This window comes from Photinus pyralis, unplaced genomic scaffold (genome assembly GCF_008802855.1).
Source record: "Photinus pyralis isolate 1611_PpyrPB1 unplaced genomic scaffold, Ppyr1.3 Ppyr1.4_unclustered_Scaffold4489, whole genome shotgun sequence".
Taxonomy (NCBI): Eukaryota; Metazoa; Arthropoda; class Insecta; order Coleoptera; family Lampyridae; genus Photinus; species Photinus pyralis.
The window spans coordinates 32,531-53,487 of NW_022171595.1; the positions used below are offsets into that span (position 1 = coordinate 32,531).

Below are 20,957 nucleotides of genomic sequence, written 5' to 3' on the forward strand. Positions count from 1 at the left end.
TATCTTCATAACTAAGGAAGTTGACACTTACTGCGCAGTTAATATTGCGCGTCCTGCGCATGCGCTTATTAATCTTATATTTACAATATGCAATACGTTTGCTTTTACTATAAGCATCTTTGGTTAAAATTTCAAAGAAATAACCTTGATTTACCATACTCATATGTAAATAACTATTACATTATTTGTATGTTAAATCAGTTAACGTTACTCGTTAACGTAAACCTTGATTTACCATTCTCATGGGTAATGGTTATTTACATAATAAGTCATGAAAGTGGTCGTTTACATGACGAGGAGGCTTATTGAAAAGTACGAGGACGCGCAGCGTCCGAGTATCTCTTTATCCATGTCAGGTGGATTCACTTTCATTATGTATAAAATTTTACCTGAAACCGCAACATGTAGATAACTTTTACAAATTAAATTATTCATGTGTGAAATTTTGATACCTAATCACTTCCATAGAGATTTCAAAATAATTAAAACAATCAGTGTCATTTTTAATGCAGTAAGCAGTTTGCAGTATATGCTTTTACTTTTCAACTATACAGTGTTATAAGTTATACCTAACTAGGTACAAAAGCAAGTATCTGTGAAGAAGAGTACCTACACGAGACGTTGTTATAATGTAGCCGAAGCTGCGGCCGCAGTAGTGCAATATTCGCTGCCCACAAAGTCAAGTCAAGAAAGAGGTACAAACCTTTTAATGCCTGGTGCAACACTAAAGAAATAATTACTTCCACACATATTCCATTAATTGTTAGTAATTAAAAAACCATTATCCATTGTGTAGGTATATTCATATTTTAAAATATCCACATAGTCTGCATTATAATTATCCAATCGTTGATTGAATAACTTATTCAATGAACGATCTAATTGTTATTTTGCATGGACTATAGGACTGTAATGGGAGTCAGGCATAGTTATTTATGTATTAAGGGCATAATAGTGATGTTTATATTCTCGAGGGCGACGAGTTAAAAAGCTCGAGGGCCTATGGCCCGAGAGCTTTTTAGTCGCCCGAGAGTATAAACATACATCAGTTTATGCCCGTGGTACATACATAATGTTATGTCTTACTAACATATCATAGCACATTTTATATCTGTGATACGCGGGCATAAAGTACCACTTTATGCCCTAGGGCATTAAGTATCACCATAGTAACTCATTTATACTTAATGACTGAAAACAAACAAATATTTGCAGGTCATCGAAAATTAGAAACGTCAATTATTAATTGTCAATACCTACTAAATCACAAGATTGGCCTTATTTCGCATAGTTTCTTGCTCATTCACGATGAATTGAATTATTTAAAATTACGTTTGACGTTTGGATGGTTTCAATCACATTATCAAATTCGAACCACGCATACTCGATCAAACATAATGAATTATTTTGTAAACGAATTTTGACGAAGAAAACTATTTGTAAAACATAAAAAATATTACAGTACTAGACTTTCTAATGTCAAAATAGCCCTGAAATTTAGATTTTCTTGATGGTTTCAGGTTACCTTGGTTTTTACTCATAATTATGCCATGGAAACGTATTTTGGTAGGCACATTAAGATGCATTGAATATGGAAGGAAGCTCATTAGTAGTTTTGAGATTTATCCTAAATCTTTCCGGTGCTCACGTGAAATTGACCGTAATATTGCGTGACCGAATTTTAAATTTTTCAAAAACGGCATGACTGCAGTGGCAACCAATTCTGGTAGGTACATTGGCGGACATTGAATTCTGAAAATGATATACACTAATAATTTTGGGATTTACTCAAAATCTTTCCTGTGCTCACGCTGATTTTTTTGGAATCGGATTTTTCCAAAAACGGCAGGAGTAACAATGCAAACGAATTTTGGTACATTAATGTACATTGTTGTTGAACAATGAACAAAACGGACGCCACTTCCACTGCATGCATACAGCGAAACGAAAAAGAAAAATATGTAAAATACAATTTAGTAGTCATAAACATACTCGTTCTTGTCCTATACCTACCTGATATTTGTGGCCATCGTCATCGTTTTTGTGTGTGGGTAGGTAGATAAAATTCTAAAAATTGTTAGTGCTTAAAAATTTCACAACACTAGATACAGGAGTGTCTTCTCGGAAGATTATTTCTATTCTACCGACATTTCACTACCTGCTCCATACTGTTAAGCCGTAAGTCACGGGCATCAGATTGTCTTTTATGTAGGTACCTATATACCTACTACACTGTTGATCAAGTTTACCTCCCACCAAATCGTACTTACTCATTGTTATGTTATTTGATTCCCGTCGCTTAATCGCATAGAACAAACGACTTTCATGTATTAAAGGTCGGCGGTTTGTGACATGTGAACACATTAATCAATCATGGTCGTTGCGAACTTCTCTGTGAGAGTAGAAATTCCGGAAATTATTTGTACTATAATAATTAAAACGTTTTCTCAGTTTTATTAAAAGATATTCGTCGTTATTTAAGCTGATAACTAACAGTATAATGGGATTTTTGCCCACAACTTTTTAGTTGCTTATCAAATAGCATTGGAAAATGTTGATAATTAGTGTTTCGGCGTATAATACAGTGAATTGGTTTTATACAAACGTACATACGTAGAGAATGATATCTCTGTCCATCTTTTTGACTATTTTGTGTGCCGCATTAGGTGATACTACACAGGCTAGTAAGTGGTTATCTGCAATCATCTTCATTTACCTATGTTAATGTAAGTATTTTTATTAAGGATTTGCCACACCGTGTACTACTCCAAATAACGATAATGGGTATTGTGTAGAAATTCAACATTGCAGTCTTTTTCATTTTTCTGATCTCTTTAATCCATATTGTGTTAATCACGATTTCGTAATTGCATCTAAATGTGGACCTCCGAATGAACGAGACAGATCTCCAAAGGTTTGCTGCGGTGAATATTCGAATTTTTTAAATAGTAAGTAAGTACTTACCATGTTTTTAAATCCAATCTATAGTTCAAAGTTTAAAATGTGACTTTTGGCACGTAACGCAGTACCTATAACCGCACAATTTTAAACAGAACCACGTTACGTTCTCAGATTAATTGTTAATCTGAGGTTACGTTAGCTACCTACTATGCAAGACTAACAACAATATAAACAACTAAAACATTATCATTAAAGTTATATTAGCTTGTAATTTTGCTTCTGGCAGGTGGGTTTTTCGTTTGAACAGTATGTACGGTTCTCTCTAGCAGTGCTTCGGCAAATATACCATTAATGCTACCACATAAAAAATGTTTAGTTTTACTCGTTTTATTACTATTTTCTGTAATCTTATCAGGTGAGTTTACTATTCTATTTGGCCCAATAAATGCCCGTGTCCCTTCATAAAAACCCATAATTTATTCCAGTGGCGGAACTACCGGTGTTCAATGTGTGCGAAGTACACGGGCCCGAGCTAAAATGGGGCCCGGGACCCGGGATTGTCATACTCGGAAATAATATACTGTAAATGGAACCTTTTGCAGCATATACCTCTAGCACGGCGTGAGACCAACTGCAGACTGCGAATGAGTAATTTTTTTAATTGTACTGAAAATGAAATGTCAATGAACATGTACTAAATTTAATTTTTTTGTACTAAAATACGCAGCATAACTTCAAGGGTACAAAAAAATTAGCTATAAATTGTCATGAGTCATAAGATAACACTATAACCGAACGAATGACTTTCTGAATAGTAAAAGTTCACTGAGAAAGTAAGATTCAATTTTCTAAATCGTGGGGAAATGATAAACGTAAATGCTTAATTCGCGCTCTGACTGGTTGCTACATATTTTTCCTCGTATTTTTCTATGTTCAGGTTCAGGAACATAAATACTTATCAATTGTTTTTTTTTGTAGCCAAAATTCATACCTAAATTAATATTGTTATCAATACTTCGTATCATAATGGGGGCCCAGCAAAAATTTCGCACACAGGCCCGTGGCTACGTTGTTCCGCCACTGATTTATTCGTGTCTAGCGTTACAAATTTTCCACAGACTATGCCTATTAGCACACGACTGACACGACCTATTAAAGTAGTAAAATTATTACATGAAAAATTTTGCACATAGTTTCTATACTAAATTACCTTTAAAAAAACGCCAGCGCACAAGTTGGCCCGTCACCCAGACAAAATTATACAGGGTGTCCAAGATGGGGTATTTCCAATTCAATGATTTGCCATTTCTGTAAGCTTGATATTTTCAAATGCATTAAATTTTTTGTATTTTGACATAAGTTTGGTATTCTTATTCATATTCATGATTATTAATATTCATTTCGGAAGATATATTTACTTGAGTAAATGGTGTTACGAATCACTTTAATTGACAAATTAACACAAATATTTTTCATATGAAATTTGATGAAATGCGATTTAGTAATAAATATGAACATTGAATAAGTTTCAATAATGTAATATTAATACGAATCTTCTCTTCTTCTGGTTATATATGGTGATCACAAATATTGAGCAAAACAGGAAACTATATAAAGCTTGGTAATAACATAGAAAGAGAGTACATCCCTTTAGATATTTCTGTGTCTTTGGGTATTAACGACCATACGTTACAGAACATTTTTAAATTAATACAGTGTGTGCCAAAATAAACCTTGAAACTTGAAACTTGAAACTTTGACATATGCCTGCCGTCGCCGCCTCTCCCAGGATTTAGTCAACTGTCGTGAGGATGCGTCCCTGGTAGACACTATCAGGGACGTTTCTCCACTACTTTGTTGCCATCGCGCTGGGCCGCGACATATGCCAAACAATGTGGTGGATTTTGTGGATTGGGGGGGTTGTGGGGGGGCGGCTAACTGGGTGTTATCCGACCCGAACGGGTACGGCCACAGCTTCGCCACTGGTATTCTGCCTTAGAGGGAACTCTGCTTTCTAGTGATAGCTTCTTCTCCGGGCGTTCATTGGCTTCCGATGTTCCTATCCTTTGGTCTCGTTCCCTTCCCTGTTTTCCCTCGTGTTAGGCTCTTTTTATTGTTGTCCTCTCCCCGCATTACTTTCTGTCCCCTTTTCCTCCTCCCCTTGGCTACTTGTCCTTGTGGCTGATTATTCCTCCACCTCCAGTATTCTTCTGCTTTCTTTCTTCCTTTGATGTTTGTCTCTGCTATTCTCTCCCATCTTCTCATGGTAATCCCCGAGACCTCTACCGTTTGGTTTATGGTGGTGTTCCATGTTTGGCAGGGTCGGCCTACCTTCCGTTCCGAGGCACATAGAATCTTGGCAGCCCGAATGATATGGTCTTTGTTCCTCCTGTTGGTATGTCCCCAGTATCTCATCTGCCTCATCTTCAGTCTCCTGACAATCGTCTTTCCCTCTAATAGTTCTCTTCTCTGATTTCCTGTGAGGTTGCTGTTTTCCTCAGTATCCTGAGTGCCTTCCACTCTGCCCTCCTCAATGTTCGTCTGTTGCTCTTTGTTGGCGCTGAAGTGTTAATTCCGTATAAGATTGTCGGTGCTACGATCGTGTTGTAAATCATCATTTCAAGCTGTCCGGTATTTTCTTCGCTCGTATGAAGTTCCAGATTCCGTGTGCGATTCTGAATGCGTTGGTTATTCTGTCTTTCACTGCGTTGTGCCTGCTGAGGGTGCTGCTTATGTACTTACGTTCCCATATATTTGATCTTGTGCTTCACGGTTATCTCCTTCCCGGCTATGGTCTTCTCTCCTTTGTACTGGGGGTGTTGTTTGCTGGCACTCTTGTCATCATGTAGCTCTTTTCGTTGTATATTTGTAGGTCCACCATTTCCTGGTGTACCTGGTATCCCGATGGCCTGGACGAAGTCCTCAGTGTCTTAAAAATTATCCGCGATTACGAGTAGATCGTCCGCGTACGCCAGTAATGTCGGTAGTTGTAATTGGTCGCCTATGCTAAGGTTCCTCACCACCATCCTTGTTTGTTCTATAGCATGGTCTAGTGCTATCGCGAAGAGCCTTGGGGAAACGGACATCCTTGTTTGATCCCCCTGGTTTTCTTTTGGTGTTCGGTTTTCTTCCAAAACCATTGTATACTAGTATACTCCCTTTGCCACGCGTGTATGGTTCTGTTGATTAGGAATTTGGGTAGTCCCAGCATCGCCCATGCTGTCATTGGTATATATTTTCTGTTTCTCCCTTGTTTCCTCCTTTTATATTTTCCGATGTGCCTATACCATTACATTTCCGTATTCCTCTCCATTGGTCTGAGTTTGGTGATGTTCTCCGCGAACTCGTCGAATTCCTTGATTTCGTGTTGCTCATAGGCTCTATTTTCTTCTTCCTTGGCTTCCCTTAGCTTCTTCTTTGTTTCAGGTTAGTGTGGGCTTTGGCCCGCTTTCTGTTCGGTCACATGGGCGGTTTCTGTTTCCCTAGTGTTTCCCTTGTTGCTTCTTTGATCGTTTCGCCGATCTTTTTCCATATGGTATCCCATCCCCTTTTTGCTTCTGATCTTTTACCACTGCTTTCGGTACTCCTTTCTTTTCTTCTCCCCTGACAGAAGTTTCACATTCCGCCCTTCGGTTTCCCCGTTGTGCTCCTTGTCCTTTCCTTCCTGTTCTCTTCTTCCCCTCCCCCCTCTTTACTTTCCCCTTTACCATTTTGTGGTCCGATCCTACTGTTTTTTTCCCATATGCCTGCTGTGTTCGTGACGCTTATTTCCTTTGATTACATGTTACCATTTTGGACTTGCCGAATATGTTTTCTACCCTCAGTCCATGTAGGTGTACCATGTTCGTAAAGGTCGTTGCCGTTCCCTTCCTCCTATTCACTTCCGTCCAGTCTGCCTAGTTGTGCATTGAAGTCGCCTAGTATGATACCTCGGTTCTTTTCGCACTTTTTGTTGTTGTTTCACTTCGATTTCTGAGTTCCGCCTGCCCTCTTTTGTCCGAGGAGATGTGGCATCCTATGATTGTTAGTCTTCTTATTTTAATCTTGATTTGGGCCATGGATATACTCTTGCTTTTCCTTCAAATTTCTCCACCTCAATGCATCGGTGCTTCTTGATTACGATTTCCGCAACCCTGCTGGTTCTCTCCTTCTTCCCTCCACGTATCCGTCTACGTCTCCTATCAATTGTGGGTAGAAATCTTCCAGGTTTTCCCTGATGTATGCGTTGATTTCTTTTTTAATCATTTGGTTAATTTCCTGTGAGGCTCTGATGTCACTGGCAGTCGCCTCAGTTGGTGCGCAATCGCTCCAAACAGGCAGTCCCCATCCTTATTTATACTGATGCATTCTAGGATGTATTCTTTTGATCGTACTTCTATTTGATCGCTGTTACGAGTACTTGTCTTTAAGGTCTTAATCCTGGTTTGGGTGGTGGGTGCTGTTTATTGATCGCTAAAAGAGATACCTAGGAGAGATAATTTAGTTAAGTTAATTGTTAAGTCACCGAGACGTGCCCCTTCAGTCTATCTTTGACCGCCCCGTATATTCTATTGTGTCTGGGAGACTCTAAACTAAAGGTACTAACGAAAGTAAAAAGCGCAAAAAAAAACAGGGAAAAAAAAGCCGCTGTAATTTGGTAAGAAAGGTTTCCTTTTTTTGTCAATCATGCCTATTAGACCGAAATTTGAGAGCTTAAATATTGTAATTTATGGCTTAGTTTCTTTATATGTCTCCGGTTGACAAGTTTATATTTCCTTTCCCAAGGGTCAATTTGTTCCACCCCGATTCGAAGTAGGTATATTCAATGTAGCTCCCAGTGACTTGCGCCTCTCTATTCTATCTTTTCCCATTTGTTCACTTTTAAATTAAATTTAGCCTTAATTCTAAGTAAGTAAGTGAGTAAGTAAGCAAGTAAGCACTTATCTTAGCTTTACGCTCTTTTTTGTCCTGTTGAGTGGAGGTTCCTGCCCTGTCTTCTCACGATTTAATTAGTCTCGCGCGTTATGAATCTTGAAATTAAACTTAAAACTGTAAAAATTCGTAAAATCTCAACCACTGGACCGATTTCGATGAAACAAGCACTAAACAATTGTAAATTTTGTACGCTACCGACATACATTTTTAAACCTATACAAACACAAAAAACCACTAAAAAAGGCCGGAGCTCGCTCAAAACACGTCCGCTCGCCATGAAAGACGAACTTCTCTCCTCAATACAGTGTGTGCCAAAATAAACCTTGTTAAACAAAAAATTATTTCGACGGTAAATTGAAACACAACAACAACTCACTAACTTTAGAGTACGAAATAAAAATACAGATAGGTACAAATGTAAAAATTATGTAAAGCCTGTTTTTCCAAGTAAATGTGAACAATTTATACTCTAAGTCCAAGACAAGGATGTCTATCATGAGGGGATCTCGGAAACCATAGACGATAAAACGATAGTTAAATTAGACAGAAGATGCACAATTAAAGAGATATTATCATGCTTTAAAGAAAACTAGAACATTCCGATTACTTCCGAAGATATCTCGGGAGATATGCCAGAAAAACCGAAATTTGCCCATTTCATGCCGTATACCGTATTTATAATAAAAAATATTACTTAATACAGTATGTACTTTTATTACGGGTCATATAAAAAAATAAAGTTGATGATGATTTCTCCGAAACGAAACGTTGTATTGACTTTTCTCTCAACTGTGTCTTGTAGAGCTCAAAAAATCCCTTTCGGTTCAACCCATCTTAGATGTGCGCACTACATGATTTTTGATAGCCCTCTACGAGCCGAATCGAAGGACACCCCGTGCGCATGTCTCGAATTTCTCGAACTCCAAGTAGATTCCCGCACATCCTAGAGATGCGTAGTGAGTACTGTATGTTCTTCGATAGAAACGGCCCTTAGTAACCCCTCCCGCCCCCCCCCCCTATAAAAAGGAAAAGTTAAAGCAATTTAACATGTAGAAGTGACCGCCATTTTGTTTGGGCGATTACGAACTTGACTGTCGTATTTTTGTGACAGTGTGACACCAACCCATAAAGTTTGGTAGAAGTCGCTTCATACTGCGAATTAGCCGGTTCACAAAAAAACCATAACAATTTTGGAGAAAATCACTTTATAATACAAAAAGTTACAGTCATTCAACTTTGTAACATTTAAAAGTGTCCGCCATTTTGTTCCAATATGGCGGAATTGACTGATTTCCGAACTTAGTCGAGATATTTATAAATTACACCAACCCTTAAAATTTGCTTGAAACCGGTTCATAATTACGAAAGTTAGAGTGTTTCTTGGAAGTGATATAAATATAAACCTATAAACCTGTAGACATGTGGGCCTGTCGAGGGGCCTGTAGACCGCTAGACCTATAGACCTATAAACCTATATACTGGTACCATTACAATAGGTAGGAGAAAAGACTTTTCGTTCATCAGTGGCACGATTCTCAAAAATAAAGGCAAAATAAATACAAAAATAAGTATAAATAAATAATAAGACTTTATCTTTTCTTTGATTTGGCCATTGTATTTTCTATGGCTTCCGAGATCTCTATGATAAACATCCTTATCTTGGACACAGTGTATAACCAGGACAAGAGCATAAGTACTAGTACTAATATTGCATTCTTGAAACTTATTCATACTCATACTAAGATCCTTGGATATCGCCTTGGATTTACATTATTAAATCGCACTGAAGTTTCAAATGAAAAATACTTGTGTTAATTTTTCGATTAAAGTCAACTTAAATATATCGGAATAAATATAAATAAGAAATTTGTCAAAATACAAACAATTTAATAACTTTGGTGGATATATATTATCTATCTTACAAAAATGGCCAATCATTGAATTTAAAATACCCCATCTTGAACACCCTGTATACTCTGTGTCCCGGTGTTTTTTTAACGTAATTTAGGATAGAAGATATGTGCCATATTTCATGTTGGTATCCGAAGAAAAGACGAACTGCAAAACGTTGTATTAGATGTTATTCACTTTCTTATACTTTAGTTGATTTTGTTGTAGGTTTTGATTTCAATAACTACCTCGATAACTACACAGGGTGATTTTTTGCGAGTCTTTGTTTCTGCAAAAACTTATTCGACATTCCTTTTAGCGCATTTTCCAACTTATGTTGGAAGGCGCTATTATGGCCACTTTTTGCGTCCGTCGCCTGAGGTTTTAACAATTCCCACAGTTTTCAATACATTTAGTTCAATCTTTTTGCATTCGGTAGCTTATGGCTCTGGCACCTCAACCAAGAAAAATCTTTCCGATTAATGTGCGCATGTAGAGACTGCGCAATGTCAACTTTCTTATTAACGAGCTCCTAGCGAGTTTATATTTTTGCGGTGTATGTCCGTCTGTCCATCTATCCGTTAGCACGATATCTCTAAAACGAATGGACCGATTACGATGAAATTTTGCGGATGGATTGTTTATCAAATTATTGTAGGCGCAGTTCGTGACTTGGCAATGTAGCACAAAAAATAAGGAAGGCCTTTTTGACATATCCGTTAGTTATGAACCGAATTGCATGAAATTCAATATGGGCAAATGGGCATAGCTTTAGGTATATAAAGTAATGCCAAAAGTTTTTTATTTATGAAGGTATTTAATATTAATATTTCATACATAGGCACTTGGCAAATCTAACGCCAGTTTCCAAATTTGGTTTTGCGCATGCGCAATACCTACTTATTATTTACGAAAGCATTTAAAGGAAATTTTATACATATGCACTTGGAATAAGATCAAATCTAACACCAGGTTCAAAATTTGGTTTTGCACATGCTATGCCATACCCAGGAGCTTATTTGCTATATTTGTTTACGCGTTTATTTATTGAAATATTGTTCGGAAATTATACCACAAATGCTTCTAGTACATAAAAACAAGCATATTGCATACTGTAAAAATCTGGGTAAAAATCAAATGTGCGCATGCGCAATGTCAACTTTCATATGTATATATATATTTTTTAAATTTGAAGCAAAAATTCTTCTACTAAAGGCAAACATAAGTTAAAACGTAAAAATCAGATGTGCGCATGCGCAGATTGTACAATGCCAACTCTCTCATTTATTGTGATATTTCTTTCAAATTTTAACCAAAGGTACTTCTAGTAAAAGTAAACATATCAGCTATTGTATTTGTAATTTGAATCAATTTGATCAATTATTGTGCGCTTTAATATGATTAATCAGTACAAAACATTTTTATATGTCTATTTATTACAAGCCTTGTGAAACAAAAATAATTCAACATTAGGTACTCTCGACATTAGGTACTTATGTTTGAATTTCTATTGATAGAACGCTTACATTAATATTTCATTAATTCATTTATACGGGTTTAGTGCATATTCTACACCATAATGATCCCTTGAACTTTTAGGAATATCTACTACAACGGAGGTACCGCTTACACCACCCCCACCTGCATTTTCACAGATATCACCTTTTCCGGAACAATGCGGAAACCAGTCAATAACACTTCCGTCGAGGATACTGGGTGGAAACGAAGTAAGTTTAACTGAGTTTCCATGGATGGCGAGGTTAAGGCATCGTAGTGCCAGTGGTTTCTATACTTTTGGTTGTGCCGGATTTTTAATTTCGGAGTACTTTGTAATGACCGCTGCACATTGTATTGCATCCAAAACATTGACAACTCTAGGACCTATGTACGTATGCCCTCCGCTATTCATGAGCTGTTACTGCGTTTAAATTTAGAGTAGAAGTCCAACTGGGGGAGCACAACACCGAGACTAATCCAGATTGCGAAAAACGTAACGGCAATCAATGGTGTGCAGACTTTCCTCAATTTATCAAGATTGGTAAACCTAAAATGCATCCGGAATATTCCGATAACAACCAATATCATAACGATATTGCCTTATTACCTTTAAAAGAACCTGCAGAATTTACCGGTATGGCAGTTTATAGCGTAAAGACTAATTTAAACATTTGCTTATTCTAGAGTTTGTTTATCCCATTTGTTTGGCAACCGAACTGTCGCAGGAGAATGAAATGTGGTTGGCCGGATGGGGACGAACCGAAACCGGTAGGTATGCCCGAATATTATTTGAAGTTTATTACCGTGTTTATGAATTGTAGGTCCATCCAGTCCCATAAAACTAAAGGTCCTTGTGCGACGTGCAACCAAAAACTATTGCGTACCGCTATACAGAAATATTGGAAGAAGAATTTTATATTCCCAGATATGTGCAGGTGGTGAACCAGGTGTAGATTCCTGCGCGGGAGATTCAGGTGGTCCACTCATGATCCAAGTAGGCCTTAATACTTGGTACGCTGAAGGAGTCGTCAGTTTTGGTTATGGTTGTGGTATAAAGGACTGGCCAGCTGTTTATACCAGCATCCCTTACCATATTCCATGGATTACTAAAACTATGAAACACTATTTAAAAAGGAAGTTAGAACCCAGACAAGTTACACTTTATTAATTGTAGGTTAGGTAATTAAATAAGTAATATAGCTATCACTTATTTAAGGATTTACCCACCTTTCTATACCTTACGGCTTATGTAGATAGTATTGTTGTTTACGGTTGGCGGTGTATGTACCAAGTCGGTAAAGTGGCTTCATCAAACTCACATCGCCCCCCCCCCCCCCTCTCTCCTTGCTCGCTCGACTCATAATCTCAGACCCGTCTGATAAAGGATCACTTTAGTAACTTGATTGAAAAAGTCTGCGGCATATACATATAGTTATGCATGGCCCATTTTTAAAATCGTATTTGAAATTTAACTATTGCCAAAGAAAGTTACTCTGCTATTGCAGTAAACGAACGATGTTTTAGCGCGTACTTTCTTGTAAGCGGCAGTGGCGACATCTTTCTGACTGACATCACGGTTAGTCGACGGAAAAGATTGTGAAAATGGCAATTAAGCGTTTTTCGTACCTATGCATTTTGGAGGGGTGGGGCTGGATTACTGGACCGCTAACAAATTATGAGCAACCATATTGTAGCCCGATGTGGCAAACTCCAAAATTAGAAATTGTACAGAAGAGACTTGTAATAAATTTCAGTTCTTATTCATCTGAGAAATAAAGCTAATTTCTCATCGGGAGGAATGGATTTCCACATAACCGTATCTTTTTTTCGAAGAAAATTTCCACTCTGCAACGTTCCAAAAACGCATCGTGAGAAAAGGAGCTCTTAGAATCTTACACAATATAAAATACAAATGGAAAGTGGTGCACAGATCGAAAAATCAAAGCATGCGGTGCATCTGGGTCCGCCAGTGACGTCACTACACGCGGCGAAAAAATTCAGTGATCGAGCAATCCTGTATTATATAGCATCCATGGGGTAATCTTATATGGACTAAATGCCTCTCTTACTAATTTGCGTCATTCTTTGATAACGCTATCCTTGTTTCTCGCTGCAATGATGCCAAACTGACATATAATTGAATTGAAGTATTGAAACTGACATAAGGGTACTTAACGCCCGTAACGACCGCGACCGCGGTTTTGTCGTTCCACTAGCTTAGAGGTGTTGTGGGCGAAACCTTAAGTGGAACGCTTTTGAGTACGGTGTGACGTCACGCGTGAGTGAACAGTTTTCCAACATGGATGCCGTTGAGGAAATCATAATGCGTAAAGAAAGAATACAGGGGTGGATTATGAATTCAAAAGTCACATTAATAAGTTAGCAAATATTTTTTTGTTTTTCAGTACCAATTATTGGCGCATACTTCTTCGCTTTACACAAGATATTGCTTCTTGTTAATAAAATATTGAAGACGACTTTTGAATTTCTATCATAAATGCTGCGGCCATACTTAATACGATGATAATGAACACTTCTCCCCAGTTTCTCTTGTGGGAATGCTGCTTCGAAAACAATTTCCCTTCTTCATTCAAAACTAACGTGCATTCTCATTTTCATCAATCGTTGCATTACCATTTATACGAGTCTCATTCGCAATCCCTGGTAAAGCACTTTGCAGCAAACTAGCTGCAAATCTAAGATCTACAATAAAGAAAATTGTGTTAAAGCAGAATTTTCCTTAACAAATAACTTTAACATTCAGGAATCAGCATATATGCTGTGCATGTAGAACATCCATAGTGTAATGTCCACCACAAGGTTACGTTCTGAAACACGTAATTATATTTTTCTACAATCGATATCCAAAGTAGCACGATACACTTGCACACGGTATGCTCATTATTTTTCTCAAACGCGTTTTCTACTGCGCATTACGTCACCTGCGAACATGTGGCGCCAAAATTCAAATGTTTACGCCAGGACCGAACTAGTGGTACACATGTCACGCGTGACAGTTTTGCAACTTATAAGTATCTTGTATCTACGAGGTTTAGCGTTAATTTGTTGATAGCTAATTAATCATTAGTGAAATTTCCAAAATGCCAGGTTCTGTAGTGGCTCAATGGGGCAATTCTAATAGAAAAACAAAAGGAACGGAAATAAAATACTTTCGATTTCGGAAAATTGAAAACTTTTCTCAAAAATGGATTGTTGCAAGTCGTCGTAAGGACAAAATTAACTTGAAAAATGTTGTTACATTAATATTAAGTGGTGTATTTAAGTCTTTCCATTGCTGTTTAATTCTATAGCCTGTATTTGCTCTGAACATGTTGAAGCCAGCCGTTTTGAAGCACCGGTAAGGGAACGATTTCTTAATTAAACCTACTTTTAAAAACAGCGGACATTTGAAAACCTGATGCTTTACCTACTTTAAAACTACCACGTAAAATGAAAATCAAAATATAAGGGAAACGGAAGAGAAATTCGATCTTTTAATAAAGCATTAATTACATAATATTTACTGAAAAAGCCGCACTTCATGTTTAGGGCCAATATTTTTCATTCGAGTTTATTTCATACGATCACCAAATCCCAGAAATACCCGCCGCGACGATCTCTACACAAAATCAGTGTGATTTGTCGATCTAAGAAGCGTAATTTTGCTCTATATTCTGTGGTTTTGTTCGCACGTGACGTCACGCTAGATGCGCAAGAGCATACCGTTGTAAGTGTATCGTGCAAAGTAGGCATTTGCGCTCGTATTTGACAACGCAAACGTCATCTTTTTCGAGGAATGTCACTTTGTCGCTTATAAGCGACAAAATAGAAAAAACGCTCGCTCTCCCAATTATTAACTATAAATCAAATATGCATTGCTCAGAGTATCCAATGACAACGAGTAAATGACATCTTTCATTTGGGCATAAGATTATAATGATTTGAGTGAAAAATTTAAATTTCTGGAAATATGTGAACTGCTCGATTGTAGAAAAAATCTTGTGTGTAATTCGAGCGCAAATTGATTGTCGATTTCAAGAGATTGCCGCGCTCCTTCGTCGCGCGTCAACTGTCTCTTTCAATCGACAATATATCATTTTGCGCTCTTAATACACAAATAGCTATTTCTCCATAGCGAAAACGAAAAAATTGTAAAGGTGGGTTCATAGCTCTCCGTTCATCCGTTGCGTTGATCCGTCAAACGGATAGTACATTTTGTTAAGGTTCATAGCAATCCGTCCACATTGTACATTTGCAACGTATACCTAACCATAACCTAAATTTTATTTTGTACTGTACCCTCCGTGATTTTCAGTATGAAAAAATGATACGAAAATAAGAACACGTTGCTATCTGAATATCACCGTGAAGAACGAATAGGCGAACACTGTTAACGTACCAAACATAACCTCACTCTTGTTAAAAACGGACCAACGGAAACGTAAATGTTCAACTTCAACCAACTTTTCCGTCGTAAACGGACGACGTACAATTTAAAAATTTGCTGTCTTCTGATTGGCTAACGGACAAACGGAAACGTATGAACGGAGAGCTATGAACTTACCTTAACGCATGCGTGTTCAAACAATCAGTGTCTGACAGTTAAATGTCTAGAAATGTCTCCTGTCAAGAATGTAAGGTTATAAAATTAGAACGCCCACGCTTACCCAGGTGCGATAGGCGAGCGCCGTGGGCTCGTTGCGTTCGCTAGTAATGACGTCATATCTGACGTCTCGATTGCGACAATAACGACTGTGGTCGTTATGTGGAACGGCTGCCGGCCGTCGTGGTCGTTGCGCGCTTTAAGTGGAACGTACCCTAATCTCCTTGTGCTGTCATTGTCACGTTTGTTAATAGGTTTGACAAGCATGTACTGTATGTCCACAAGAACCACACTGCATCTGGAGGTGCGAACGCGCTGTTGGGTATTTTGCGGATTTTATTGCTCATACCGACGGCTTGCTCAAGATTGTTAATTTTCATTGCAATTACCTTACGGGAAAGTGGACCTATTCCATTAAACGAAATGTCGAATAATTAGGTACCTATATTATTAACACTGGCTGGCAGCAAATGCGAGCCCGTAGAAGATCGCTTGTAGAAAGACGAGGAGCGTACAGTCTACGGGTCATTAACAACTTTAAGGACAGGGCTGCATGATGTGGGGTCGGCGACATCTGGGCGCCATCAATGTGTGTTATACTAACGTGGTGATTTTTCAGTTTTTTCTAGAGATAGTCGACTATAGGCGCCCAAGAATCGCGGTCTTTCTTTTTCGTGTCGGCAATAGAAGCTATAACGCTACAAATTGAATACTATTCTGTGGAGGATTCTTAGCAAAATCCACCAAAATGCGATTTACGGGCGAACGGGACGACGGAAATGGGTTCCGACAAAGGGAATGTGGTAGCCTTCGACTACATGTAACTGATGGTGGAGGCAAAACTGGCTAATGGAATATTGATCTGCCACACAAGAATGCGCTGAAGTCTCTTCGATCTCACACGAGGATTTTGATAATTTTCTTTATCCCTTATGTAAACAATAATATAATGACAATAATTAATGCATTTTAACGCACAATTCACAATCTCAAGATTAGGACTATAGGAATTTCATTATTTAAAATTCAACTATAAAATTTTGTAATTCTCTCTTCCCAGTTCGGCGTCGAGTTCAGCAGGATCAACAGAGTTTTCTTCGTGTAATTAAAGCTGCTGCTATTCTTATTTCACAACTAATTCACGGTATCGACATTGATTCTCTATACAAAAATCTCTGGCACTAAATATTCACGATAATCCCTTTATGATCCACAATCACCCTGATCATCAACAGGACGAGTAACCTAGCTTCTCGCGGTACCATTCTAACTACCATTTACGCAATACTATATCCATGTTGTATCATAAATTTCGCGTTAAGTACAAAGATCTTGCTTATTAGCATAGATAGAGTTGGGTAAATTGACAAAATGATCCTCGAGTTATGCCTAAATAAAATCAAAAGACCAAATTTACCGCCTCTCTAAAGTTTCCTAAATATGGCGAAAAACAACATAACTGAAGATTTTGATTTTCGTTAAAATAGTCATTTGGGGAAATATTTAAAAACCAAGCAGACTTTCTTTAGGGAACTTTTTCTGTTCTTTTAGATGATGGAAATGAATTTTAGTTATCGTTAATACTTTATTTTATATCGATATCAACTTGTTTTCCATATGGGAGCCATTGTAAAGTTTTAAGTCATTTAATAGAGAAAAAAATCCTAATTTCAGAAATGTACAACCGTTTATAAAAAAATTTAAAAAAGTTAAAAAAAATATTTTGACTCACATTTTAACATTTATGATAGTTAAATTCGGGTTTTATTAAAGAAATTCGCTTGTTCATGCATTTCTATTATTAACACTTACTAAAATGTCACTCAAAATGTTTTTTTTTAATTTTGAATTTTTTTAATTTTTGAAATTTTCTATTAAATGATCGTTATAACCCAACTATTTACTAAGCTATTTCAGTTTCAAAAATGTGCTTTATCTGCACAGTTAATAAAAATAATTATTGTTGGCGTAAATGTGACTGTTTTGTGATAGTGAATAACTTTACTAATCATGGCTCGACTTTTTAAGGAACAAAACGCAATTAAGATTAAGATAAATGCAATTCAACACTTCGAGCGGTAAGTTAGCCCCCTTAAACTTTGAGCATTAATATCTTTTCAACCAAAAAGGCGCTATAGTTTTTGGTTAGTGGCGCACTGCAGCGCTAGGTAATTTATATCGGGCGCAATAGTTTTTGATATAAATTATGATATTTCGGAGGCTAACTTAACGGACCTATCCTTGTAGTTTTATTCCGCCATTCAACACTATGATCTACTATATTCTATTAAAAATATAAGTACTGCATTTTCAAAATGGCATACATAGAAGTAGTACCTAGATAAAGTGCGAATGATGCATAGCGCATTAAAGAGAATAATTGGATTTTTTGTAACCGGTTACAAACCGCTGAGTACAATAGAGCAATTAAGTTTTTTTCGGTATGAAGTTCCCCAGTTACTGATAAAAATAGGTCTCCATTGTGTCCGTCAATTTTAGTAGATTTATATAAAATTGACTATTATAATTTAGTAATTTTTTGTTTATAAGTAGTTTGCTGTTTTGCGTGTTACGAGGATTGATCCATATTTGAACATGGAGTAACAAAATCACGCACCTTCTCCTGCTATACGCATTTAATTGAATTATTAACAATCTTGTTTTTTTATTTATTTATTTTATTTATTTATTTATTGAACCGAAAACTGGTTGTTATTTTTTTTCGATAACGGATAGGAAAAAATTACAAGAGACCAAAAAGTTTCTAAACAAATTATAAAATTGAATTATTGTGTCATAATCTACCAGTGACGCACCAAAAAAAGTTCAGGGGTAGAAAATGGAACATGACGCTTAAAAAAGCAACGCCCTGTAAATTCTCACTACTATCATTGAATAATGCTACTATTGACATGATGTAAACCCTTCAGCATAACATACTTCATATAATCACCCTACAGGCAGTACGATTTCGTACGACAAGTCGTACCAAACATCGTTTCAACTTGTCGTACGACGTAAGTAATCCGTACAAACGTAAACGAAAAGTCGAACGTCAACGCTACACACGGTACGATTATTGTTCAGACGGTAGTATCGCTCCAAAGTCGCACGACAAATCGTATCGTCTGTAGGGCGTTATAAAGAAACACTTAAAAATCTTGAAATTTTAACACCCTGTTTATGAACTTATGTTTACATGAACTTTGAGACCCAAACTAAGCCAAAAAATTAGCCCCTTCCGTATGTACATCATATTGTGGAACACCCAGGACTAAATGATGTTCATTTACCATTCATTATTTACATCGCTTCAGGGTAATCGTCATGCGGTCGATAGAGCAATCGGCTCGGTTAGTACAGTGAGAATTTCTGATTGGTCTACGAAAAATTTTACTATCGCACCTCGTATATTTGTAAAATGTACGTAGTAACACACAGACACTTTATTACCTGTAGAATAAATCGCGGACGGTTATTAGGTTAGTCATATCGTTACTAAACACTTAATTGTGCAAAAAAGTGAACTATTTAATGGGTCCAAAAATGTTGATATTTACCAGTTGCAGTTTAAATTTATGTAACGAGAAACGTTCGAAGCCTGAGTAAGTATTAAATTAGCGATAGCTGTGATTACAGTCCTTATCTAACGTAATCATTGCAGTACGTGTTTTGTATTTACTAGAAGTACTGCCTTTACTGACATATTTTAGGGGAATTTTTTGAAACCTAAAGAATTGTTAATATGTGATCAATGGGTGTATGCCTTACTGCTGAAGTTCGTGTATCTTTTGTACAATTCTATGCAATGAATTGTATATTTTTTACCACCCGTACAGTAAAGGAGGTATTATTACATTGGAGTAAAAAATGACCCTCCACTTTTTGTACGGAAATACACGTTTTGACGTGCTAGGAATCTGAATCAAACAAAATCTCGATGATATCGTTCTGTCGGTCCGTCTGTACTCTCATTTTCAGCTAAACGGCTGCGATTAGAACCAAATTTGGTACACATATTCTTAGACATAAAGGGAAGAACTGAAGCTTTTGGGCAGAATCGCGTATGCGTACGTACGTGTGTCGAACTCTCATTTACGGCTAAACGGCTGAAACACATACACAAATTCATAGGCATGAAAAGACAGAATCGCACATGCGCAGATGTGCGGGTGGCATCTGTGCTAGCCCGTAGCCTATTTTTACCGATAAATCTAGCCGTGACATTGCTTTAGTGACGTCACAACTGGAGATGGGCCACTGCAACGCGATTCTATGTGTTTAAATGCAATTTGATTCGCGAGCGTACTCATTTAACGCGAAAACATTTGGTAATTACTTATTTTGAGCCGCAGGATTGTTATATGTTGTTTCCTAATTATAGACACGTGTAATTATGCAAAAACGTTTATTAAATACGTACATACACAACAAATACTCACTGAAAACAAATAAAATTGAAACATTCTAATATACACACATCTGCCTTTTTTAACGTAACACAACAAGGTAACGCTTATGTGCTCGATTTTCCGTCGTCTGCCTATCTGTCTGTTCCATCGAGATCTCGGCCCATGGACCACCTAGAGAATACGGGTTATAGGTCATTTGCAGTAGCTAAGGTCTATATTTTCCCGTTACTCATCATTTACATCCTTTTCATATATGATGGCTGATTTTCAAAAATGATGGGATTCGCGTCTCCGCCAAGTTTAATCTGGTCTCGTGGAACTGTTAATACTGGACCGTCTTGTCTAGTCATCTTGTGATTGTCTACCCGAATAATGAAAATGTCGGAGAAATGCTTTATACAAACCCTGGAGTAACTAGTAATTTCGAAATTGTCCCGGTGAATACATCTTAACCACTTTTTTGATTGTCTTCATTTTTCGGAAAACGAAAACCGTAACCTTGTCTCTTGAACTATAATTGCTTTTACAACCAGGGACGCAGCACGTATTTGGTATTTTCTTACTTATTCTGTTCGAATACAGTTAATTTAAGTATACAACATTAAAAAATAAGTTAACATAAAACTTACTTGGAATTAATTACATTAAAAGTCGATATGACGGCCGCCGTCAGTTGTGACGTCAACGCAATAGTGGGGATGAGTGTCACGGCTAGTTCTATCGGTAGGCTACGGCTTGGC

General features: G+C 37.3%; 1 protein-coding gene across 2 annotated transcripts; it reads left to right on the forward strand.

Annotated features, from left to right (window-relative positions):
* The first annotated feature begins 2,299 nt into the window (after positions 1-2,299).
* LOC116182263 (phenoloxidase-activating factor 1-like) lies at positions 2,300-12,417 on the forward strand. Of its 2 annotated transcripts, XM_031502783.1 has the most exons (6): positions 2,300-2,684; positions 2,745-2,948; positions 11,305-11,590; positions 11,640-11,836; positions 11,887-11,970; positions 12,024-12,417. In XM_031502783.1, exons 1-6 carry the CDS (start codon positions 2,621-2,623, stop codon positions 12,368-12,370), a joined length of 1,182 nt encoding a protein of 393 aa, XP_031358643.1. In that variant the 5' UTR covers positions 2,300-2,620; the 3' UTR covers positions 12,371-12,417. The 2 variants fall into 2 exon arrangements, with proteins under 2 accessions (XP_031358643.1, XP_031358644.1); XM_031502784.1 differs by lacking the exon at positions 2,745-2,948 and having other exon boundaries at positions 2,301-2,684.
* The last annotated feature ends 8,540 nt before the right edge of the window (positions 12,418-20,957 follow it).

Bases quoted from the DNA above. Each gene is read 5' to 3' on its own strand.
- LOC116182263 (XM_031502783.1), top strand. From the start codon at position 2,621: ATGATATCTCTGTCCATCTTTTTGACTATTTTGTGTGCCGCATTAGGT. The intron at 11,591-11,639 runs GTACGTATGCCC...GTTTAAATTTAG, and splicing joins TTGACAACTCTAGGACCTAT to AGTAGAAGTCCAACTGGGGG. The intron at 11,837-11,886 runs GTATGGCAGTTT...TGCTTATTCTAG, and splicing joins AGAACCTGCAGAATTTACCG to AGTTTGTTTATCCCATTTGT.